The sequence below is a fragment of the Erythrolamprus reginae genome, chromosome 1, assembly GCF_031021105.1.
Source record: "Erythrolamprus reginae isolate rEryReg1 chromosome 1, rEryReg1.hap1, whole genome shotgun sequence".
Taxonomy (NCBI): Eukaryota; Metazoa; Chordata; class Lepidosauria; order Squamata; family Dipsadidae; genus Erythrolamprus; species Erythrolamprus reginae.
The window spans coordinates 123,375,541-123,402,900 of record NC_091950.1 but is presented as its reverse complement, the minus strand read 5'-3'; the positions used below and the strand labels follow the sequence as shown (position 1 = coordinate 123,402,900).

The 27,360-nt window shown below is 39.2% G+C and overlaps 1 protein-coding gene across 7 annotated transcripts in view; it reads right to left on the bottom strand.

Moving 5' to 3' along the window:
- Positions 1-27,360, bottom strand: part of LMO1 (LIM domain only 1) — a 170,497-nt gene that overhangs the window by 62,605 nt on the left and 80,532 nt on the right. For all 7 annotated transcript variants that reach the window (XM_070763684.1, XM_070763718.1, XM_070763692.1 and 4 more), the window contains one exon: positions 6,719-6,932. In XM_070763684.1, the coding sequence (XP_070619785.1) occupies positions 6,719-6,932 (214 nt within the window). The remainder of the gene's footprint in view (positions 1-6,718; positions 6,933-27,360) is intronic.

Below are 27,360 nucleotides of genomic sequence, written 5' to 3'. Positions count from 1 at the left end.
GATTCATACATCATACACCCTACATTCATTCATTGAGCAGGGCAGGATATCAAAGTTTTGTGGAAGGCAGAGAGAGTGGGGGGAATCTCTGGGGGGAACTCGTTCCAAAGGGCTGGGGTGGACACAGAGAAGGCTCTTCTCCTAGGTTCCACCAGGTGACATTGTCTGGCTGATGAGAGCTGGAGAAGGCCGACTTTGTGGGACCTGACCGACTGCTGGGATGTATGAGGCAGAAGCGGTCCCTTCAGTAATCTAGTCCCATGCCACGTAGGACTTTATAGGTCATAACCAACACTTTAAATTGTGTTCGGAGACTAATAAGCAACCAGTACAGCACACGGAGTGCTGTAGAGAATAATAAATGCATGTAGAGACTAATAAATGCATGGCCTCCATGGGATTTCATTCATTCATTCATTCATTCATTCATTCATTCATTCATTCATTCATTCATTCATTTGACTTCTATGCCACCCAATCCCAAAGGACTCAGGGCGGCTTACAACAGCGGTACAAGTACAGTAAGAATAAATACAAAACAGTAAAAGAAGTCGAACAGTTAAATGAGGTTAAAACATAGCAAACTGAAAAAAAAAAACCATAAAAAGTTATTATAAAAATAATAATAATAATAATAATAATAATAATAATAATAATAATAATAATTTATTAGATTTGTATGCCACCCCTCTCCGAAGACTCGGGGCGGCTCACAACAATAATAAAAACAATATTATAGTAGAACAAATCTAATATTAAAAAACATATAAAACCCTATCATTATTTAAAAAACCAAACAGCACAAAAAGAAAATCACACTCATATACATACACACCATTCTTACAGTTGCCTATCAAGCTGTGAATTTATGGCCCCCAGGCCTGTCGGCAAAGCCAGGTCTTCGTAGCTTTGCGAAAGGCCAGCAGGGTGGGAGCAGTACGGACATCGGGGGGAAGTTGGTTCCATAGAGCCGGGGCGGACACAGAGAAGTCTCTTCCCCGTGGTCCCGCCAACCTGCATTGCTTAGTCGATGGGACCTGGAGGAGGCCAACTCTGTGAGCTCTTTATTGGTCTCTGGGAGGTAGGCGGCAGGAGACGGTCCCGTATACAAGTCAGATAGCCCCAACACAGATGAGCCAAGTACATGCCTGATCTGGTTTTACTTTGATATTGACATCCCGTCCACGGAGAGGGGCGGCATACAAATCCAATCAATCAATCAATCAATCAATCAATCAATCAACCAATCAATCAACCAATCAATCAATCAATCCCTCTTTTGGCATGGCCAGATTACTTTCTGACCAAACTGAGGATCACAGATTATTCCACAAGGGTAAGAGTCTAATTAAGCTGGTATCCTGCTTGACGAGTCAAAGGACATTAAGTGAAAGACTAAAAGTGGACATGACTGAGCATTAGTTACAGAACACTAACTGTCAATGGAGATTTTCAGTCTTTGAGGCCATGGTTATCCCATGCTTTTTCAAGAGGCAACTGGCCTTTCTAGTTTTTCTTTGAAGATTTTTCGCTTCTCATCCAAGAAGCTCCAATTGCCTTTTGAAAAAGCACCTTTGGGATAACAGCAACATTAGGTCAAACGTATATGGGCAGCGTAGTTTCAATTCTTCGCCATATTTATTTATTTATTTATTTATTTATTTATTTATTTATTTATTTATTTATTATCTATCTATCTATCTATCTATCTATCTATCTATCTATCTATTTATATTTGTATGCCGCCCCTCTCTCTGTCTTATGACTTGGAGGGCAGACTGGTAGCACCAAAGACGGCAGTCCTTCGCTGATTCTATTCTAGTCCAACTTGTCACGACCCATTGGAACACTGGCTACAGCTATGGCTACTATCTGCAAAGGATATTGATAAGCTAAAATAACTTCTGAGGGCTGCCACCAAGATGATTAAGAAACTAGAAATCATGTCCTGTGAGAATAATTAAAGAAACTGAATAGGGTTGGTTTGCAGAAAGACGAGATATGATGAAATCTTCAAATATCTGAAGGCTGTCAAAAATTATAGGGCGTCAACATAAACGATGATGCCCCAGAAAGTGGACCAGAAGCAATGGATTGGAAATATGGCAAAGTAAATTTGGGTTGGATATCAGGAAGAATTTTCTGAAAGGCAAGAGCTGTCAAGGGGATGGTTGCCTCACAAAATGGTGTGTTCCCCTTCACTGGGTGTCTTCAGAGTCTGAGTAGCCAGCTGTTGAAAATGCTTTGGCAGATTCTACTCTGAGAAAAGATTGTTTTATGAACTCTAAGGTCACTTGCAACGGTGTCGTGGCGAAATGGATGTTATGGTGCTATTTTAAAAGGTCATTTTATTATCTGGCAAATCTACTCTGTTCCCCCTAATGCTTTCACAATTTAATTTTACGTAATTCTAATCAACAGGGCTGAAAAGAATTCCATTATAAATTCCACCGGTAGCCAGCAGATCCATCTGTCCATCTGCATTACTGTCAGCAAATCCATAGCAGTAAAATCTGATAGGAAAAAGAGCTTCTACTTTTCAAAGTATGCATAGCCATAGCCATCAGACATGCACAGATATTTTTGAAACAATAAGGGAAAAGACTTTTATCAACTTTCTAATTTTTGGAAAATATTACAAATCTCATCAGATCCTCCTAGTTCAATCTGATATATTCTTCAATGGATTGAAATAATAAATACATATAAAATTGTCACCCTAAGCAGATTGTTAAATGTTCTCTGATCTGTTATCATCTTATTGAGTTCAATGTGACTTATTCTTAAGTAAATATGTTTAGTAATACAATCTTTGTACATACTATCAAACTGTATGGATATTTATACATATTTTTCCTTACTTATTATTTGCAATTATTGTTTGCATTTCTATCCTGTTTGTCCTGACATAGAAGGAAATTCAATATTATTTCATGGCTGAGTTATGGCATTTTCACTGAGGTGTACCTTGATGTACTTTGTTGTTGTTGTTATTATTATTATTATTATTATTATTATTATTATTATTATTATTATTATTAAATTAGATTTGTATGCTGCCCTTCTCCGAGGACTCGGGGCGGCTAACAGCATATACTATAACAATACAATACGATGGCAAATCTAATTAAATTTAAAATTACAATATAAAAATCCAATAATTAAAAAACAATCATACCAGTTCAAACAGACAACATATATCTCATTTTGTTGGCCAGGGGACTGAGACCTAATTGCCCCAAGCCTGGTGACAAAGGTGAGTCTTAAGACTCTTACGGAAGGCAAGGAGGGTGGGGGCAGTGGGAATCTCCAGGGGGAGCTGATTCCAGAGGGCTGGGAAAACAAACATTTATATATTTGTTTACTGAATCAGTTGGTCATGTTGCTGATGACTGTGCCCTGAATGCTGAATCAGAGCAGGAAATGCAAGCCATGTGGATAATTTTGCAGCAGCATGTGACAACTTTGGTCTCCTTATCAACCTAAAGAAGACCAAAGTAATGCATCAGCCAGCTCTGAAAGCCAAATACCAAAGTCCACCATCACAGTAAAGGAACAAAAGCTACAAGCAGTGGACCAATTTACATACCTTGACAGTGCCCTCTCCCGTGCAGTGACAATTGACATTGAGGTCAATTGTAGAATCGCCAAGGCAAACTCTGCATTTGGCAGACTATTGATCAACATGTGGAACTGACGTGGATTAAGCCTTGCTACAAAGCTCAAAGTCTACCAAGCAGTAGTGCTAACTAGCCTGTTGTATGCCCGTGAGACTTGTACTGTATTCAGGAGACATGCTAGGCAATTGAACCACTTCCACATGACCTGCCTCTGTAGACTTCTGAGGATCCGTGGCAGGATAAGGTGCTGGACGCTGAGGTCCTCTCCACAGCAGCCCTGCCACCAATTCCCACCCTGCTGATGAAAGCCCAGATCTGCTGGGCAGGCCATGTTGCTAGCATGCTAGACCACCACATCCCTAAATAGCTTCTCTATGGTGAGCTGTCTAAAGGAAAGCAAACACATGGGGGACAAAGGAAGTGATACAAAGATACGTTGAAAGCCTCCTTCAAGTCCCTTGATATCGACACCACCTCCTGGGAAACCCTGGTATACAATCGACCAATATGGCACATGCTGATCCACCAAGGTTGTCAGCAGTGATGGGCTCCTACAAGTATGGTCAGGTATGCAGAACCAGTAGAAAAAATTTGGTCAGGTACACAGAATGGTAGAAAATTTTTGAATCCCCCCCCCTCTGGGCATGTTTTTCCTATTGCAGTAAATGAAGTTGAATGTGTATAATTTCAGAAGAGCTGTGTGTGTGAATAAATGTACATACAGTTTATATAGTAGATAATGTATATTTTTGTGTCCCTCTGTGTAATATGTATGTACATGTATGGCATATATACACAGAATTAAATAGTATATTTTGGATGTTCAGTAATAGTAAATAAATAGAGAAATTGTATTTCTTTGAAGCGAGGAGAAGCCAGGGACCCTAACCATAACCCAAACCCTTTACATGAGTGACATCAAGTTGGCCACCTTTAAGCCAATCACATGACCTTTAAGCCACCCCCGGTCACATGATTGTCAAGCCACTCCCACCTGGTCACATGGCCAGCAAGCTACACCCACAAAATAAGCCATGCCCACACTGTGGTAGTAAAGAATTTTCAGCCTTTCACTGGCTGCCAGACATCTGAGGCCAATTGAATTATTGAATTATTTTGGGTGAAATGGAATAGAAATTCTACTAAGGAATCAAAGGAGGTGCAATTGCTATGTTCCACGGGCATCCCCCCGCATGCACATATAAATAATCCCAGTAAATGGAGAAAATTTCTGAAGCTCTATTAACAAAGCTATTTTCACTGATTGAACAAAATTAATTTAAATTAGAGGTTCGGGAAGCCATTGAAGATAGCATTTCTAGGAAAATGCAAGCTACAGTTTAATTAAGAAAGGGATATATTGATTGCTATATAAAAGATACATTTCTGCACATAACATGTATATAATTCAATCTTGTTTTAAGATATTGAGTTTTGTATTATACTGAAAATAATTTTATTAACAAACCAATTATTGTAGGAAGACTGCTTCAAGAATTGTTGCTATTGCTCTTTTACAGAAAAATCTTTTTGATTACCTGCTATAAAGAAATAACAAAACTTGACTCTCGCCCTCATAGGAACAGATTAAGTACATACTGGCAAGTCTGAGCAACACGTACATTATGTTAAAATGGGGCTAGGCAGATTGTAGTTCAGGGTATTCTACAAATCCGACTAGTAATGTATTATATTGTTGAACCAGGTCACCATCTTGAGCAATAATATGGTGAATTTCGACAGGATGGTGGCAGGGGTAAAATTCAAAAATTCTCCCTCATGCTTCTGTGGCATGGCAAAGAAAGGATACTGTAAAATCTCCATACCCACCCTACTTCAGGAGAAGAATACTGCAAAATCCCCATTCTCTCCCCACTCTAGGGCCAGCCAGAGTATTTGCCGGTTCTCCGAACTACTCAAAATTTCCACTACTGGTACTCTAGAACCTGTCAGAACCTCCTGGTGTAAAGGTAGAGGTACAGCATATTAGGTCAACAAAGTAATTGTGTTTTATTAAGCCAGCTTTAGGGTTTAGGAGTAGTGATGGGTGAACCCAACGGTGTTCAGGTTCGGCAAGTTCGGACGAACTTTACGCAAAATTCGTCCGAACCCGAACTGAACCTGAACTCGAACCCGAATGGGGAATCCCCCCCACGAAGAAATTCTGGGGGCGGAACTTTGACATCACCGGCAGGTTGCTAAGGATGCCAAGGTGATCACTTCCTGGATTCCATGGAATCCAGGAAGTGATCACCTTGGTGTCCATAGCAACCTGACGGTGACGTCAAAGCTCTGAATGCCAAACACGACCCCGAACTTTGCACGAAGTTTGAAAAAATTTCAGGTTCGTGTTTGGCATACCGAACACCGCAAAATTCTTTACGGACCTGAATTGTGCGGGTTCTGTTCACCCATCACTATTTAGGAGTTGTACAAAGGCCTTTTTTGTCCATTCACAAGAAGAATATCCAGATATTTTCTCCCCGTTGCCTTATTTGTCCTTTCCATTTCAGCAGGTGATCTAACAAGCTACAGACATGATAGCAGTGTTCCAATATTTGAGGGGCTGCCATAGAGAGGAGGGGGTGGAGACAGACTGTTTTCCAAAGCACCAGAAGGCCAAGCAAGGAATAATGGGTGGAAGCTGACTAGGGAGAGATTCAACCTGGAAATAAGGAGAAACTTTCTGACGGTGAGGGCAATCAACCAGTGGAACAGCTTCCCTGCGGAGGTTTTGAGAGCTCCAACACTTGAGACTTTCAAAGGGAGATAGGACTGTCATTTGTCCAAAATGGTGTAGGGACTCCTGCTAGAGCGGAGGTGGGACTAGATGACATACAAGGTACCTTCCAACTCTAATAATAATATTCTAATCTAATTTAATTACAGGTAATAAGATGCATACCTTCAATGATTTATATATCTTCCAGCTTGGCTGTGAGAAGATTAAGATCCCAAACTGGACATGGGCATCCTTTTCCTAACGTCCAACTGGAAGTCTTATTCGGGCAGTTAAATCTACTTTCTACAGCCAGAGCAAGGACACTAAGCTCAGTAAGATAATCATAGCCCAACCATATGCACACATATACATTTACCTCAGGTAATCTCTGCGGCAGAGAATGAGATTTGCTTTTGTGTAAAGTGTTGATCCAACCTCTCCCAGGCGGCAGTCGCAGCAGGCACACTTTAAGCAATCCTCATGCCAATACTTATCCAAGGCCTTCAGAAGGTAGCGGTCCTTGATCTTTCGATTGCAGCCAGCACAGCCCTTCTGCTTTCCTTTTGGTTGCACCGATAACATTGGCACACCTGGGAATCAGAAAAAAGAGCGGGCGCGTCAAATGAGGACAACGCTGGGAAATTCTCCAAGCTGAAATTGGTGCTCTAAGCGGTCTTTCTAGGCAGTTTTGTATAACTTTGGCTTTGTTTGCAAAGTGAGCAGAGAACCTGATCCTGGCAGCATGATTAATATTAGTTACCATGGCATTCATATTTTCCCATCATAAAACTGGTTTATTACCTCCAGATATTAAGGAATCTGTCTACGCTACTAAATAAAGGAATTCCTGTAGTACTTCCTGTGAAACATTGCTGTCTTGTTTTGTAACTTGGTAATAATTCCAACTCCTCCTAATTTTCAAAAATGTTATTATGGGTAACTTTTACTTAGGTACACAAATACAAAGAGATAGTGTGAGAGAGTGTGTGTGAGAGAGAGAGAGAGAGAGAGAGAGAAAGAAAGAGGGAGAGAGAGAGAGAGAGAGAGGGAGAGAGAGACTGTGTATACTATATCAGTGAGGGTGAACCTTCTTTTTCTTGGGTGCTGAAAGAGCTTTCTTGCATGCACTAATGCCCACACCCATAATTCAATGCCTGGGGAGGGCAAAAACAGCTTCCCCCACCCCCCGGAGACCCTCTGGAGGCCAGAAATGGCCTGGTTCTCAACTTCTAATGGGCCTAGTAGACTTGTGTTTCACCCTCTCAAGGCTCCAAAGGCTTCTCTGGAGCCAGGGGAGAGTAAAAACACACTTCCCCATCCCCCTGGAGGCTCTCTGCAAGCCAAAAATGCCCTCCCAGGGCCTCTGTGTGAGCCAACGTTCAGCTGCCAGCACACACATTGGAGCTGAGCTGGGGCAACAGCTCTCATGCCAGTAGATATGGCTCTATGTGCTCCATGTGGCACCCATGCCATAGGTTCGCCATCACTGTACTAGTGATGGCGAACCTATGGAATGATCAGTTTACAGAGTCTGCAAATTGTGCCTGCAATGATTCTTTCTGATCGAAAACAATGGAAATGCAAGTTTATAGTAGTCAAGACAAAGCTAAAGTATTGGAGCAGCAAATGGCCACATTTCAGCTGATGAGAGTTTATTAGCTGAAAGAAAGGAACAGAAACTTGACAGTGAAAGCAACCTTCCATAAGAAAGACAATACAACAGTGGAGGAAGGCTAGTGGGTAAGAGTGAGAAGTTGAAAGACTAGGCATAGACGATATTCTGGAATACTAAAATTCAGAAATAATTTTCACATCCTTGTGAAAAGGAGATGTAAGTTAGAAAATGGAGGACAGGACAATGTTTCCCTAAATGGCAGAGGGAAAAAATCTAAAACATGGAAAATAGGACAATGCAGAGAAAATGAAAATTTGCCCTGTAAGAAGACAATGAGAATAGTTAATGATTCAGTGTTATGAAGAATTGAAGCAAATATACGCCAACCATACTCATGAGTCTCAGAAGTATCCTTCTATGAGTTACCAAGTCCATGGAGAATTGCCCGTTTCTGCTAGGAGGTCAGTAATACTGCAAAATAACAGTTACAACTCTTTCATCAGTTTGAAAATTTCAGAAAGAAGCTCAAGATCCCCATTCCTCCTTCCAAACTGTGGAAGAAAACTGGAAAGAGAAAAAAAATAATGCAAATGAGCAACTCCCTACAAAAATGATACTGATGGGAAATATTTGGTTTCTGAGACCAGGGGTAATCCAGATGATGGATTGCACATCACAATAACCGGTAGGGATGTGCTTGGTCAAAGTGTAGCAAGCTTGAGTAAGAAGTCCAGTAGAAGATGGAAACCAAAACTTAAACTCTGAATTGAAGACTTAAGACAAAAACTACTGCCCTATAGAAATTGGGAGCATTGATGAAATTAGGTCTCTTTAAACTGCTCAGTGAAACATGAGAAAGAACCTTGGTTCGTAAAGCTCACATGCTTCATTTTTTATACATTAATACTCAAGAGTATGGGAAATGAGATTAGATTGACCTCTTAATACAGGAAAGGACATATGATTTAATAGTATAATGGAGACCTTATAGGATGACTCCCATGGCTGGAAATGAAGGAGACAATTCATTTAAAAATGAGTGAAAGCAATAGAAAAGAAGAAGGAACGGTGTTATGTGCAAAAGCTTCTATTCGGAAATCCAAATGAATGAACTTGGTTGTAGGGAGGGTTAAATATGTGAAGGAACAAATAAAATACCATTATTGGTATCATTCAACCAAAAGGATGTGGGTGATGCCTTTTAAAAGCAAACTGCAGATCTGTGAAGGAGGCATGGAATCATAATGGTGAGATATTTTAATTACCCTTACATTTCATCTGTTGGGAGACAAACTCTACCAAGCATGGCTTTTCAAAAATAAAAATAAAAAATCCAGACAACTTTCTTCTCTAAAAGATGGAGGACAGCACAAGATCAAGGTTTGATCGTAATGTATAGGGAGACTCCAAGCACACCCATACTGCACCCTTAAACAGTTCCTATCCTCTATTCATACTGACTTGACTGTATGACTCTATGGCTATTCTTTCTGTTAGGAAAATTCTATCAGGACCAAGATGTTCTGCCTATAATCTAAAAGGCATTTGGCCTGGATAGAAGGCTATCCTCCCACTGGACAATTCACCTACTTTCCTTTCCAAGAATTTATTTCCAATCTCTTTCCTTCCTGTGGGTAGATACTACTGGACATTGTGAGTGTATATGCAGCTGGATGTAAAGATGCAGAAATATATTGTATCCACATACACACAAATTGAATTTACATATGCAAAATCAAAACACACATACCTGCAAGTACAGCAACCAACTTTAATATAAAACTTCATTCCTGTCCTGCTGTTCTCTAATTTCTCCTAAAGCTACCTTCATCAGCAACATACTGTATATCAGTGTTTCGCAAACTTGGCAACTTGAAGAGATCTGGACTTCAACTCCCAGAATTCCCCAGCCAGCATTCGCTGGCTGGGGAATTCTGGGAGTTGAAGTCCAGATCTCTTCAAGTTGCCAAGGTTGGGAAATACTGCTGTATATTATTGCAGTGATACACTTCATAAGATGGGTGGCAATATAAATATAATCAATTAATATATAAATAAAATTTGCCTTGATGCCCAACAGATCTAATTAATATTATTTTTCCATGACTTGCCTACTTTTTCTAATTGTTACATTTTTTTCATGAGAGGGAGCTGAAGCTATTCTATTTCAAATGACTGGAAAAATAATGAAAGAGTCTGCCACTGCATTTACTTAGAGATAATTAAGAAAGAACAGCGAACAATAGAATTCTTTATAGAATTCCTTATTGGCCAAGTATGATTGGACAAACAATAAATTTGTCTTTGGTGCCTATGCTCTCAGCGTACATAAAAGAAAATATACATTTGTCAAGAATTATGAGGTAAAACACTTAATGATTGTCATAGGGGTCAAATAAGCAACTAAGAAACAATCAATATTAATAAAAATCTTGAGGATACAAGCAACATGTTACAGTCATACAGTCATACATGGGAGGAATGGGTGATAGGAATGATGAGAAAAAACTAGTAGTAATAGTAGTGCAGACTTAAACAGTTTGACAGTGTTGAGGGAATTGTTTGTTTAGCAGAGTGATGGCATTTGGGAAAAACTGTTCTTGTGTCTGCAGTGCTCTCTAGCGACGTTTTGAGGGTAGGAGTTGAAACAGTTTATGTCCAGGATGTGAGGGGTCAATAAATATTTTCACAGCCCTCTTTTTGACTCGTGCGCAGTATACACGTTCTCAATGGAAGGCTGGTTGACAGCAATTGTTTTTTCTGCAGTTCTGATTATCCTTTGAAGTATATGTCGGTCTTGTTTGGTTACAGAACCAAACCAGACACTTATAGAGGTGCAGATGACAGACTCAGTGATTCCTCTGTAAAATTGTATTAGCAGCTCCTTGGGCAATTTGAGCTTCCTGGGTTGGCGTAGAAAGAACAATGAACCAAGAATGAACTTAGATACACATTAAGGCATCTATCTTGCACAGAGACATACATACACACTTTGTTTATTAATCAAATTTGTATGCTTACTATTTTTGCTATTATTTTAAGCTTTTAATCAGATTTATTAGGCTGCCTTTTCTGTTGTATGTTCCCATTCAAATCAGCAATTAATTTGATTTACTCAGAGTGTAAATTGAAGTTTCCCTGTGAAAACATTTAGGTAAAGCCAGGTCAAATGGGAAAGTTATTTCCCAATGAGCAGGCACAGAAACACAGATAAATTTTCCTTTCCTTATCCCCAGTCACTCAACAGTTTCTTCTTAGACAATCTATTTCCCAGGATTTTCTTTCCTGTGGGTTTTGGGCAAAGAGATAGAGATATCAGTAAAAGCCTAAGAAGTCTAAAAGTTTAATAGGTAGGAGACTTTGAACTAGCTGAAGGCCCAGAAGGATAGCTGAGGAAATGGAAGTGGGATTCTTGATCCCTCCAAAATCTGAATTTTCATTCTGTCTTGCGCAAATTTGTGAGTGAGGTGAAATGGTAGATCAAAAGATACCCACAGAACTTGTATGTATGCTGAATTTGTCCAAATCAGTTTAAAAACCCATAATGATTCTTCCTCCAGTTTCAACTTTTCCCCTTTCAATCGTATCTGGTGTTTGGAGACTGCCTGGAAAAGTCCCTGGATTTTTCTTGACAAGGTTGTTTCAGAGATGGTTTGCCATTTTCTCTTTTCTAGGTTTGAGGTTTGAGAGGCTGCCCAACTGGCTTCATGTTCCAGACAAAATTAGATCTCTGGGAGAAGTGAATGCCCACCCTTGAGGGGAAGTGAAATCTTTTTTTAAAAAATAATTTTTATTTACATATATATAATGAGACAATAACGACAAACAATACACTTACATAAAATACAGAAAACAAAAAAACCAAGCAAGAGATATATTTCTTCTCTTCTCCTGTAGTGGAGACTGTTGACAGCGTCCTCTCTTCTTCTTCTTTTTTAATTCTTGGCAGTGTTAAGACCAGTGGTTTGAGTTGTATATTGTTATGTTGTAAGTTCTTATGTTTCTTTATCTCGCAGCACTATAAAGAGGTGTTCGTTTATTTAACCAAGTGTAAAATTCTTCCCATATTTGGTAGGATTTCGTTTTTTCTTTTTCTTTTAGTTCCATTGTTAGTTTATCTGCTTCAGCACAATCTAACATTGGATCTGGACTTCAACTCCCAGGGGAAGTGAAATCTTATCCAGAGTATTAACTATAAATGGTTCACAACTGGTTTTTTAAAGTATGCTTGATTGACGCTTTAAAGAAATTTTAGATAGTAATGCTAAATGTTGACATTTTAGCTTCAGTCCTACACCTCTTGACTTGGAGGTGTCTAAGTAAACATCAGGATGTTAACACACTATCCTTTGCAAAAAAAACCTGGTTAGTCTATAGGTATGAAGCTTATGAACCACAATAGTACTAAACCGACTTGATAGAATCTAGAAGTTCAAACTTTCCATGGAGGAAACAGTATATGTTATATAATTTTGCCTATGTGTTGCAAACAGATGACCCAGCATAAATGCCAATAATTCCAGATGTATTTTTGTCTGAGTATACTTGCCTCTTGATCTTTCAGATCTTTTGCTTTATAAGACATGATGGAGATTGAAATGGCAACATCAATCTCCAAGGAAATCAGTCAACATATCAAGTCTACACAAACAATGAAGCAGGAAGGAGCATCTTGTGTGCCCCCAATCCTGCACAGCCATCTTTTTGTGATTGTGGAAAGGATAGGTGGGAAGTAGATGGTAGGAAAGCACATTAAAGTTGCAGTTAGGAAAACAGTTAATCTAGAGCAGATAATAAAGCTCTTGGGGAAAAAATGCAGTAATTACTAGAGTTCAGCAAGTATTTATCGAGAACAAATCTTGCTTCACTAACCTTATCTCATTTTTGGATTGGGTAAACTTCCTTAACAGATTTCAAAATTGACTTCTTTCAAGACAATTGCCTAGGCACTGTAGTTCTTAGTTACAATTTCTCTCAGCTGAAACAGATATAATTCTACATCGTTGCATCAGAGGTGGGATTCAGCAGGTTCTGACCAGTTCTGGAGAACCGGTAGCAGAAATTTTGAATAGTTTGGAGAACGGGTAAATGCAGCCTCTGACTGATCCGTCCCCAATCTATTCTCTACCTCCTGAGTCCCAGCTGATTGGGAGGAAATGGGGATTTTGCAGTAACCTTCCCCTGCCATGCCCACCAAGCCATATCAACCAAGAACCAATAGTAAAAAAAATTGAGTCCCACCACAGAGGAGCCCCGACCCTCTGGAATCAACTCCCCCCAGAGATTCATACTGCCCCCATTCTCCTTGTCTTCCGAAAGAGCTTAAAAACGCATCTTTGCTGCCAGGCTTGGGACTTTTAGATATTCCCCCTGATCAATGAATGTTTTAAGTATGAGTGTTGAATGATTGGTTTGATAGGTTTTACTTTCTTTTAATTGAATTTAATGGTTGTTTTCAATGTAGTATTAATTGGATTAATATTATTGTTCTGTTTTTGTATATGTTGTGAGCTGCCCCGAGTCCTCGGAGAGGGGCGGCATACAAATCCAAATAAATAAATGAATGAAAGAATGAATGAATGACTGAACGAATGAACGAACGAACGAACGAACGAACAAACAAACAAACAAACAAACAAACAAACAAACATCCAATAAGTGTCCAAACATTCTTAAATATTTGGACAAAAACTGTCTTGTGGCCTGCCAGCAACCCATGCAGCTGGTAGCAGATCCCTCCCAAGAAGAGGCCGATGTGGTGAGACGCCAGCAACCTGTGCAGCTGGCACCCAGATTGGATGGTGAAAAGCAGAATTGGGTTGCTACCAGTACGATAGGCAACGGTGCACCAGTAGCGAAAGCCAGAGTGCACAATTTGCATGTGACTCCTTCAGGTGCCGCCATCTTTTTTCTTTAATTTTAGGTAGTTTTTTGTTTCCTGCGCATGTACAGAAGCAAAATCTTGCAAGGGGATGCGCGCATGTGTGAGATTTTGGCAGCTTTTTGCTTCCTAGCATGCACAGAAATCTCTTGCGTGCATGCATTCCCTCACAATACTTTGGCACTTTTTTGCTTCCTGTGCATGTGCGGAAGCAAAATCACACTGGGGAGGCATGTGCATGCACACGAGACTCCCGATGCTGTATGTGCAGTGTATTGGTAGCAGCAGGTAAGAGGAATCCGCCTCTGGTGAAGAGGCTGGCAAGGACTTGGTGCTAGAGGCAGAAGTTCAGCCAGGGCCTTCAGAACCTCCAGCACCTCATAGCAGTGATGAGGAAAAAGAGGAGGAGCCTCTTATTAATGTAAGGGTACACAGAGCTGCCAAAAGACAGGAATGGTTCCTCAGGAGGAGGTCTCCTTGGGAGTAAAGCTTGGCGACTCCCCTAGCCTACTTAAGGGATGACGATGACAGCAAAATCTCTGCAGGAAACAACGTTTGTTTGTTCAAGCACCTTTGTGCTCTGAAAACGTCTGTTCAGCTTATCTGTTTTGGCTTTATTTCTGCTTTTAGGCATTTTGACAACCCTTGTAAGCTTTTTGAAACACCCAGGACTAATTGCTTAGACTTAATTTATGACTTTATGGACTTCTGCTAGCTGTTCATACTGTTTAATTAACAGCTGGTTTTTCAGGAAAAGACTGCCTTAATGTGTGTTTGTGTGTGTCAACTACTAAGCAAGTTTATTAGTAGTCGTTAATTGAGTAAACATAAGTTTGAACAACTGTGTACTGTGTTCTTTCTGGTCCTTAGCTGGGGAGAACAAACTGAGACAGAAAAACATACCTAAATGTTCTAGTAGAATGTAGTGAACATGGAAAACCACAAGTCTCCGATGTTTAAAACTTAAAAGTTTTTAGTAGAAATATCTGACTTTAGAGTTTAACTAGATTATTTCTATGATTTTTTTACCTTTACAGTTTAAACCTTATCTTTTAAAATTTAGTCATGAAAATAAATAGTTCTATGAACTGCATATGTAGGAATAAATATATGTTCACTCCTTCTTCCTTCAAGAATCAGAAGTTCTCCAGAAGTTGTGAATGCTCCAGCACTGGAGGTTTTAAAGAAAATGTTGGATAACCATTTATCTGAAGTAGTGTAGGATTTCCTGCCTAAGCAGCGGGTTGGACTAGAAAACCTTCAATGTCTCTTCCAATTCTGTTGTTATTGTTATTGTTGTGGTTATTATTATTATTATTATTATTATTATTATTATTATTATGATGATGATGATGGCAGTTTATCACTATTTTCATATACTGTATAACGTCACTTGACTTGGTTTTATACTTGGCACCAATTAATAAGAAAGATTTAATGAATTAATGAAGAATTAGAGCATAAATTTTTTATTTATTCATTTAAATGATAAAACATGTTGATGCTTCCAATACGAGAACAACAACATTTAAATTATGTATAGAACCATTGGGGAAAAGTGATCATAAAATGCTGGAGTTTGGGAATTAAGGTAAACTGAATGAAACTGTCCAATAGATATTTTAGGTTTCATAAAACTCAGATCAATGACCCATAGGGTAGCCTGATAGGAATGGGGAAGGAATGGGGAAAAACATCTAAAGAATGAGATGCTGAAAGCACCACTGCAAGTATTTCTGATGAGGAGAGAAGGAAAGGAGAACATCAAAAGAAATCGATGTGGCTACATAAAAATCTTAGGAAAAATATGGGGATACTGTATAGCAGCATACCTTGCATTTAGTAGAGCATTTGACTAAATACTCAATTACGTGATGATTAACCATGTACTTAATTTGCTCTATGGCATGACAATTACATGGGATGGAGGCTGTTAGGGTCTGGATGGGTGTCAACAGACTCAGACTCAACCCTGATAAGATGGAGTGGCTGTGGGTTTTGCCTCCCAAGGACAATTCCATCTGTTCATCCATTACCCTGGGGGGGGGGAATTACTGACCCCCTCACAGAGGGTCCGTAACTTGGGCGTCCTCCTCAATCCACAGCTAACATTAGAGAACCATCTTTCAGCTGTGGTGAGGGGGGGCGTTTGCCCAGGTTCACCTGGTACACCAGTTGCGGCCCTACCTGGACCGTGAGTCACTGCTCACAATCACTCATGTCCTCATCACCTCGAGGTTCGACTACTGTAATGCTCTCTACATGGGGCTACCTTTGAAGAGTGTTCGGAAACTTTAGATCATGCAGAATGCAGCTGCGAGAGCAATCATGGGCTTTCCTAGATATGCCCATGTCACACCAACACTCCACAGTCTGCATTGGTTGTCGATCAGTTTCCAGTCACAATACAAAATGTTGGTTATGACCTATAAAGCCCTTCATGGCATCGGACCAGAATATCTCCGGGACCCCCTTCTGCCACACGAATCCCAGCGAACGATTAGGTCCCACAGAGTTGGCCTTCTCCAGGTCCCGTCGATGAAACAATGTTGTCTGGTGGGACCCAGGAGAAGGACCTTCTCTGTGACAGCCCCGACCCTCTGGAATCAACTCCCCCTGGAGATCAGGACTGCCCCCATTCTCCTTGCCTTTCGCAAACTCCTTAAAACCCACCTCTGATGTCAGGCATGGGGAAATTGATTCCTCCGGGCTGTTCCGTTTTATGTATGGTTTGTCTGGGATGTATCACTGTTTTTATATTATGGGTTTTAAACTGTTTTTAATTATTGGATTTGCACTATGTATTGTTGTTGTGAGCTGCTCCGAGTCTTTGGAGAGGGGCGGCATGCAAATCTAATAAATAATCATAATCATAATCATAATGTATAGCTGGTTTGAAAATCATATTCTTTGTATTCATTAAAAGTACCTCATCAGATTGGGGACAGGTATCATCACCTGGATGTCATAAGGATCGTTGCTGGATCCTTTTACCCCATATTATTTTTATTAATGATTTTCACGAAGAGATGAATAGAATGGCTATCAGATTCCCAAATGATTCAAAATTGGATAGCTAATCTCCTGCCATATGTAAATAAAGTTCAAAACTGTCTTGCTAGATTAGAGAAATTGGCTGACAGTAACAAATGAGTTTTAATAATGACAAATGAGTCATCTTCAGTCAGAAAGCAAAAATGCAATGGAAAACTCTTTTGCAAGTAAAAACACATTATTTTCGGACTAAAGTAGATACTACACATGTGCAACTCCCCCCTCCCACCCCAATTATTAACAGATCTTTAACCACAGTGACTTTACTTAATGTTGCTATAGCAAATGACATTTTCAGCTTTCCTTAAAAGCAACAGTGACCTGAGGGTAGCAAATGTTCAACACATAAAACCCACCACTCTTACAGTAATAATTGCTTTGTCAGAACTGCAAGGGAACAACAGCAGCACTTAAGACACTTCAAGACAAACAGGGAGGTATTGATCTATCCCTTATCAAAATATTCTTTGTACTATAGAGACAGGTTAAACAACATTATAAAAACCTGGAGGCTTAAACAACACTCCTCACGGAATTTGCCAGAGACACAAGAACGACTTTTAGTGTTAATGACAGCTACTTTGGGATCTCTTGAAGGAAGAAAAAAGTGAACTACAGTAAACCCAAACTCACATTAGCAACTAAAGATAAAACCTGTCCTCAAAAATATGGACACAATTAGGAGTGCCACTTCATATATATCTGCGATTCAAAATGTTCAGATACTGGGATAACATAACATAATGTAACGTAATGAAACATAACCATAACCATAATGTTTCCCTCTTGAAAATTGGTTGTGCTGATTACAATTAACTCTCCACCTAATGGATTATTAGTATAATGTGTATAAAGTTCAGCAGCATCAATAATAAAACAATTCTCAGTTACATAGAAACATAGAAGTCTGACGGCAGAAAAAGACCTCATGGTCCATCTAGTCTGCCCTTATACTATTTTCTGTATTTTATCTTAGGATGGATATATGTTTATCCCAGGCATGTTTAAATTCAGTTACTGTGGATTTATCTACCACGTCTGCTGGAAGTTTGTTCCAAGGATCTACTACTCTTTAAGTAAAATAATATTTTCTCATGTTGCTTTTGATCTTTCCCCCAACTAACTTCAGATTGTGTCCCCTTGTTCTTGTGTTCACTTTCCTATTAAAAACACTTCCCTCCTGAACCTTATTTAACCCTTTAATATATTTAAATGTTTCGATCATGTCCCCCCTTTTCCTTCTGTCCTCCAGACTATACAGATTGAGTTCATTAAGTCTTTCCTGATACGTTTTATGCTTAAGACCTTCCACCATTCTTGTAGCCCGTCTTTGGACCCGTTCAATTTTGTCAATATCTTTTTGTAGGTGAGGTCTCCAGAACTGAACACAGTATTCCAAATGGGGTCTCACCAGCGCTCTATAAAGCGGGATCACAATCTCCCTCTTCCTGCTTGTTATACCTCTAGCTATGCAGCCAAGCATCCTACTTGCTTTCCCTACCGCCTGACTGCACTGCTCACCCATTTTGAGACTGTCAGAAATCACTACCCCTAAATCCTTTTCTTCTGAAGTATTTGCTAACACAGAACTGCCAATACAATACTCAGATTGAGGATTCCTTTTCCCCAAGTGCATTATTTTACATTTGGAAACATTAAACTGCAGTTTCTATTGCTTTGACCATTTATCTAGTAAAGCTAAATCATTTACCATATTACAGACGCCTCCAGGAATATCAACCCTATTGCACACTTTAGAGTCATCGGCAAATAGGCAAACCTTCCCTACCAAACCTTCCCCTATGTCACTCACAAACATATTAAAAAGAATAGGACCCAGAACAGACCCTTGTGGCACACCGCTTGTAACCTGACCCTGCTCAGAATACTCGCCGTTAACAATAACTCTCTGATGTCTACGCTTCAGCCAGCTGCAAATCCATTGAACTATCCAGGGATTAAGTCCAATCTTCACTAATTTATCTATCAGCTCTTTATGTGGCACTGTATCAAAGGCTTTGCTGAAGTCCAGGTAGGCAATATCCACGGCACCACCTTCATCCAACACCTTTGTGACATAGTCAATGAAATCAATGAGATTAGTCTGACATGATTTGCTTTGTTGACTTAAACAAAATATCTGTTCTTATTGTTGAGATTATCAAAGAGGAATTTTAAGATTTTTTAAATTTAAAACATATTCTGAAATAGCATAGTACCCACAGTCTGATTGAAAGATCAAAATCTGGAAGCATTGTAGATTTCATAGGGAACAAGTTAACATTACTGAGGTGCTTCTCTAGAAAAAGGACCTACCTTATGGACTCAGCAATCTAACCTCTAAATGACTGACATGGTTTTGGAACTAGAAAAAGGACTTGTGAAATGTATTTTATTTCTGTTCGGACAAATTTGTGACTTTGCATGCAGCAGTGATGAAATATAACTTTGTGACAAATATTAACATTTACAGCCTTTGCCGTTTTGTAAAGCAAATGAAAGTTGTATTACGATTATAAGCATGGTCATAATTTCTCTTGTGAACCCAACTGTGGTCACTAATAGGGGGAAAATATTTCAGAAAACCTCATATTCTCTATTGGCATTGCATTTCACTGCTGCACTTCCCATTTTATTGTTGCTCTCATGAAAAGATGCTTTGGGATGGAATCTACCCAGTAGGACATCTAAGTTAGTAACATGCTGCTCATATTGCTTATAAATTCCAGCAGGTTCAAGTACACGTAATCATTATTACATTATTACTTTATACACTTGGGTTTCCAAGCAAGTAAGGTAGGAATTTTATAAACAAGAACCATCAGAAATTTACTCCTGGCTCTGAAACAAACTATAAGCTGATAGACATAGTTTAGGATAGATATTGTAAGACCTAGCTAATATTTTTTTGTGTTAGCTCTGATTTCTGAATGCTTTTAGATGTTAAATCCATGTATAGTACATAATAATAATAATGAAAATGAGATAAGCATGGATCCACAGAAGCCAAATCTCCCAGAGTGATTCATTTCAGTTCTATTGTACATTTCTTTCCATCTAATATTATTTCTAGTGTGATGTTTGATTCTGTGAAACTTATCAGACCGAATTACATTTGATTTGCTCCAAGATCATCAATTATGCAATATGGGGAGCTAGACCCAACTTTCCCACAACTCAATTCATTATTTGGTTCTTTTGTCTTACTGTCTTTGCCTGCTTATGGATGACTTTGTCCTTGTATATTAAGGTGTTATCACAAATAAATTAGTTTAAAAACCCCACTGAAATCAATAGGAGTTATTTTCAATTAAAGTTACTTGGAAAGGACTCAGGAGTCCATTTGCATTGCAGCATTTACTGTGATATTGAATTGTTTTAGTTGGCCTAATAGAACAAAAGTCTATTTTCTATAGAGGATAGTCTTCAATTACACATCCTGTTGGGTGTCTTCCAACTCTAAAATGTTCACTTGATAACAACTGTGAAGTAGAAAGTGCTGATGGAATGCTTGGGATTAGATTAAAAAACATCCATTGTTGGATAAAAGAGGGGAGTGAGGGAGTTCAAAGTTTGTCTGTTGGCACCAGCAATATCCATATAAAGGGATGGCTACCATCTTCCTCTTTAGAGATGAATCCAAAGTCAAGAAAAAGACTTGGATAATTATTTGTCTGAAGTAGTGTAGGATTTCCTGCCTAAGCAGGGGGTTGGACTAGAAGACCTCAAAGGTCCCTTCCAACTCTGTTGTTGTTGTTGTTGTTGTTGTTGTTATTATTGTTGTTGTTGTTGTTATTTAGATCAGAGCCATTCAAATTCATTCCAGCAATTATGCACAGTTGGCCTAGACCTAAATATTCACTAGCTTTATTTCTGTATCAGGGTGAGATTATCCAAAATGGAAGGGCAAGCTTTTCATTGCTGTTCCATAGTTATATTCAGATGTTATCATCTAGAACTGCTACAGTAAGAAATTATTGTTTCCTCCGATAACATCCAAAGGAGGAGGAGCAAGAAAATATTTAGCATGTCTCTGCTGCATGAGTTTTCTTTTTGAGATACACTTCTATCCCATCCTTCTTCCAGGCAACACCATATAATGTATAATGCAGGGGGCCCTAAATCTAGCAAGTTTAAGACTTGTGGATTTCAACTCTCAGAATTCTGGGAGTTGAAGTCCACAAGTCTTAAAGTTGCCAAGTTTGAAGACCTCTGATGTAGTGGGACGGTGCATGGTTTGATAATTAAGAAGAAATGCTTCAGGATTTGTACCAGGGTAGGAACAGAGCCTCCATATTATTCCTTAAAGCACTCTGAGCTTTTTTTAAGGTGTCCATGCAAATTTACCTCTTTCAAATATTTCAAAATATTTCAAATTTCCTTGCAACTGCACATTAATATTAAAACCCTCAAATTGCAAATAAATCAGGGAGAGATCCTCTACTCACATATAAAGCACATCTTCTGAAATATTTTGGAAGGGCACACAAGCCCCCCAATACATAGGCCTTTCTATATATCAACTTTCACCTTCTTTCATTAAGGTAGTTAGATGAAAAGAAAATTGGCTGGGGATTGGAACCCTCTTCAGCCTAATTCAGTCTAACCATTACAACATTGCCTGGAAAATGTGGCACCAGGCTAAGAAAACCGCATCACTTCTTGAACTTTTAGCTAAGATCAAAGATTCAGATATTTTGCAGTTTAGATTGGATTTTCTGAGTTGATTTGCTATTCTTACTTTTCTCAAAATAGAACCTCTTTAGAAGAATGCATATTTTGATCCATTTGATCCAAGGAAAAATAAAGTTAGAACTTTCACGACAAAGAGTTTAATTTTTCTACCATAGAATTATTCTCTTGTAGAAATGATTCCCCTGTTCTATCTGAGAATATCTTTATAAGGTTTTAAGGGTTGGTTTTTTTTGCCATTCCTGTGAAATCAGCATTTTTGTACTTCGTTTCAGTCTCAAATGAAATCTAATTTTAAAATGGCCACAAATTTAATGTAAAAGGACTCTTCTCCCCCCCCTCCACCCCATTCCCCCCCCCCCTTAAAAGTAGCTCCTGTGGTAGAAATGCTTCCTATAATTAGCAAGATTTGGAAAGGAAAAGAGAAACTAGTGCCCATAATGGCAGTTCAGCATTCACTTACATATATCCTAATAGAAGTTATAAATTCTGTCTGATGGAGTTCTTAAGGCAGAATGATCCCAAATGATCCTTGAAAAAAAGAGGATGGGGAAAGTTCTCTCCTCCAAAAATAAAATGCCTTTTTCCACCTGTCATGGTTATACTAAAGAAAAAGATAGTTAGTGAGAGGTAGTAAATGATAGGAAGAGGAATCAGAAGAGCCTCACCAGGACTCGGAAGTAGGAAAGGTATCCTCCAATTCCATTTTCATCTTTTCCGAGACATGGTTGTCTTGGGCACCGTAGGTTCATACTTTATATGTTTTCATATTAAAACCTACTTAATTGAGACTAGAAGAACACAAGCAATCAAAATCAACACAGCACTGTAATTAAACCTGAAGAGGATCATCTGCAAAAATTAGAAGTTGCCATGGAAAATTCTTGGCAAGTTCCTTAAAGAAGGGAATTCCAGTTTTGTGCCAGCTTTCTATTTAGGAAGCCTGACTATCGATGTCAGCAATCTGCCTCCTGCAAATAATGGAATGCAGAAGTGTCATCACCTCCAGATCATAGGGACAATGGCAGGTTATATCAGAAACCGACATGAGAACCAGAGCAATTTCCCCCAAACTGTGGATTGAACTATCAGACCCCTTGCCAGAAGCAATGCTACCTGGGGAATTGTGGAACCTGAAGCCCAGATATCTGGAAACCACACAGGCATAGGAGTCTAGTACAAATGGTGATGATGAAAATTTGTAATATGTGTTGCAATTTCATGATACAAATGTTGGGCTTAGGTGGGGGTTGCCGCTCCTGCCAGTCTCAGTGCGCTGCACATGCAGTTTCAGGTCTCTGGCGTGTGTGCACATCCGAGCAAGATTTTGCTTCTATGCATGCGCAGGAATCAAAGTCTCGCAAGGGGACACGTGCATGCCCAAGATGTTGGTGATTCTGTTTTTGTTTCCACACATGCGCAAAAGCAAAAAAGTCACTGAAATCTCACACATGCGCAGAAGCAAAATCTCTCTCGGACATGTACGCGCACCAGAGACGTGAGTGGCTGGAGTGGCAACCTCTGCCTGAGCCCAACATTTGTATCATGAAATTGCAACACATATTGCAAAGTTTCATCATCACCATTTGAGAGATGAGATTTCAGAGATGTGGAGCTGCACACACATCTCCAATTCTACTAGCAGTGCGGCGTTTTCATCCATACCAGTAGGAACCTGATACTGGTTGGGCTTCTCTATATGAGATTTGGCATTAGATGTAAGTTACCTACTTTATTTATTTACTCCTATGTTTGCCATGCAATGCAGGCTTGAAGTAAATGGATCCAAAAAATGCAAACATATAGAAACTGAGTGGTTTTGATTCCTTTCCTTCTCCTCCAATATACATCTGCCTTCACATTAGATCAGGAGTGGTAAATAATGGCCCTTTTATGACTTGTGAACTTCAACTCCCAGAATTCCTGAGTCAGACAGTCTTCATCTAAAAGCCATTGGCCCAGGAAGTCATATAAGGGCCATCATTCCGCATCCCTGATACAATATGAAGGCAGGTGTATGTTGGAGAGGAGAATGGGGAGGAGGAGGAGGTTCCCCATCCTTGTATTAGATAGATCATTCCCAATTAGAGCACACTGGTGAAATATGATGTAGGTTTTGGGGGTGAAGGACATAAAGGCCTATATAGTAGTCAATGGACAATTTTCAATAGCATGGATGGAATAAACGTGGTAATAGATTTTCCCATCCTAGTTTAATTGTGACTTTTAGATGAAGTGTGACTGCTACAAAGTTAAGGCATTACTTTTAGTTTTCTTCTTTTCCCACTCGAAAGTAATAAAGGCATTAATCTATAAAGGAGACCATTTTCTTGGATACAAAGCAATTATGAATTTGAACAATCTGAAGAATAGCTTTAAGAATTTGAGAATGGGCCATAGCCAAGTTTCCTGTCTTAGCTATACTGGGCAGACAAAAACAATTTGGATTCTTTATCCTTTATTTTAGAGGCACAATAGACTTCAGAGAGGCTTATGAGACAGGTAAAAGAGGAACGTTTTCTGTTTCTTCTAGTTATTCGTAGAAAAGGATCTTTTTATAGTTATCTTTGCAAGATTAAAAACACACGCGCGCACTCACTTTTGGTTAGTTTTCAGCAGGGGGTTTTCTAATGAAAAAACGCTCCTGCTTCAGACATAGGATGTTCAAAGCCGCTATTCCCACTCAGATAATAACGAGCAGGGTCAACCTATGGCAGCCAGGTTCAGTTTTTTGAAATTACATTTTGGTCTGGAAGGCTTTCCTCCCTGGAACCCTAACCAATCTGGATATGGAACAAATAGAAGCCCAGAAAAGTTGAGGCTGTAATTAGCCGACAAGTTGATATAGGAAGGGAGGTGTGGAGCAAAATTTCAGCCCTGCCAGAATTAAATCGATCACCATGGATTTGTGCTGAAAATAATGAACGAAGACAGCTGAAATGGCACTCTAACTCCATAGTCCTAGCATTTTGGTGAGATGACTAAAAAAAAACCAACAATCCCCAAAATACAGAGTTGGTAAAATCAGTACTTAACTCTTTTCCAGGGCTGTTTTTAGTGCCATAAAATTTTAACAGGGAAAGCACTTTGGTGCTGGAAATGTGAGTGCAAACTGCCAGCCATATGCAACAAAAGGCAGTCATTACGACATCTAAGTAAATGTGGGATGTACCAGACTCATTCCTACATGAAATGGCTTTTACGTTGAGATGCTTTTAACATTTAAAGTGCCCTGAGCGAGAAACAGGAGGAAAGCATTCTGCATGGAAATACAAAGGTCCGAATCTTCTTTCGTTTTCAGCAATACTGGGACTTCATTGTTACCTGTGTAAACTGGATACATAGGGATGGTCGGTTTGATGGAATCTGCCTTGCTTTCTCCCAAAACCTGGCACTCAACCAGTTGCAGACACAGACAATTGGAGAATATCCACTGAGAAGGGACATGCTAACTGGGCGTGCATAAGTGCACCAGAGTGCCTTACCTCTCCTGTCCTAATGTTTCTCTTTGTCTAGTATCATATATATAAATATACTGCTCAAAAAAATAAAGGGAATGCTCAAATAACACATCCTAGATCTGAATGAATGAAATATTCTCATTGAATACTTTGTTCTGTACAAAGTTGAATGTGCACAACAGCGTGTGAAATTGATTGCCAATCAGTGTTGCTTACAAAGTGGACAGTTTGATATCAAAGAAGTTTAATTTACTTGGAGTTATATTGTGTTGTTTAAGTGTTCCCTTTATTTTTGAGCAGTGTATTATCTCTTTATATATCACCAATACGTAATTGACAAAAAATAAATAAATAAATAAATAAATAAATAAAATAATGGCCCTTCCATGTTTCTGCCCTTCATCTCCTGCCATTGCTAGCAATCTCGTGATTTTTTTGCAGATTTCTCTATTTTTTAGTTCCCGTTGAGTTTCTAAACAGGTTGCTATTGTACTGTATTTGACTAGCATCCAAAGACGTCCAACTGGAACCCTTTAAATTCTGATCCCTCCACAACAGGTTTCTTTCACTTATTGGTGAAGAATATCTACAGCTAATTTAATACAATTGAGTGCTTGAAGCCTTGCCAACTTTTTGATGGTTATCAATGAGGTAACCTTAAAACCATGGGTAATTTTTGCAAACCCTTTTCCTTTAAAGAGGCCCAAGGCTTTAAAAAATGGGGCAAATGTAGTCCATCAATGAGCCATTAAACTGTGTTTGGTTATAGACCTGTATTTGAAAACATGGAAATTTGATGCCTAATTTCTTTAATGACAAGTTCAAAGGTTAATTAGTCCAAAGAGTAACAGAGGAATGCTAAGTAATAAAATGCACAGCCAAATTTCTCTGCTTTTTCCTCTGCTTTTGTAGAAGCAACAACAGAGATGAGCACACAGCCTACAATAGTTTCACTCCCTTTGTTTCCTAGAACATCACCCATTTATGTAGTTTAAAACAAGGAGGGGGAAAGAAGAGTTCTTCCCATTAAAGCAACAGTTTCTGCCGTGGGCCAGCTTCCTAGAACTGGTAGCGCCAGTGGCAGGAAGCTCCGCCCACCCAGGATGTTCCTGCACATGTGCAGATGTGTTGTACATGCAAGCACACACGCAAACAGGTAGCAAAGGGTTTTAGAACCCACTACTGAACAGTTTATTCTATCTGCTTTTCATATCATGTAAGAAGGGAATCTTTAAAGTTCGGTAAATAGCATTCCTCGTTGTTGTGCTTAGGATGCAAAGCAAACCTAATGAAGAAAGGACAGCCAGGAGAGAAAGAGAAAGATCCTCCCACATCTCATAAGGAATCTGTCCAAAATCTTCAGTTTGCCAGTTATGACAGCTAATTAGTCGGTCTATTCATAATCCTTGCTTTAAATAAAAGAACTAATTATATACAAAGGCCAGTTCCCCCTCCTCTTAGGAAGCACACATAATTGGCTTATTTCCCCAACACCCTGTATGTGTTTTGCACAATGCTTTGGGGCAGATGGTTTTATCAGTTTTGGCTGCAACTTCCTTTGAAACACTTCCACACAAAATAGTCATTGGCGTCTGAGCAGCATTTTTTAAAAATGTTATTACTCAGATCATTTTCAGGATACTTCTTCCTCCTCCCTAAAATCAGGGCGCAAATGATTATCCACTGAGAAAGAAGGAAGCATTATTTCTTAGACTTTCTAGGGCACTGCTGTTGTGTGTTGCCCCAAAGAGTGTGTCTTCTAAGCAACTCTACAGAATATCATCTAGAACTATCATCTTTAATAGCAAAAATATGCTAAAGATCTCCTAGCATGCAGCTATATCAGGACTGCTGAAACTGGGAAAGTTTCAAAATTTCACAATAATTAGATATTTGAAATTCTAGTGCAGTGGAATTCTTCCTGGTCAAATATACATCCAGTTTGCTTTTTTGAGTTTTTGGATTTTAAATCTCTTGTGAAACCTGAAATCTCAACTTTAAGCACTATGAAGGACAATCAACTCATACAGGGATATTAAGTAGAAATTTTACAACAAAACCTGGAAATCATGGAAAAGAGGAAGTTCTTAAAGGGGAGAATAGAAGAGAAGAATAAAATGGAATGGAGGATAGGATAGGATAGGATGGGATAGGATGGGATGGGTTGGGATGGGATAGGATAGGATAAGAATGGAGAGTAGTGATGGGCGAACTGAACCCGCACAATTCGGGTCGGTACAGAATTTTGCGGTGTTCGGTATGACGAACACGAACACAAAATTTTTTCAAACTTCGGGCGAAGTTCAGGGTCGTGT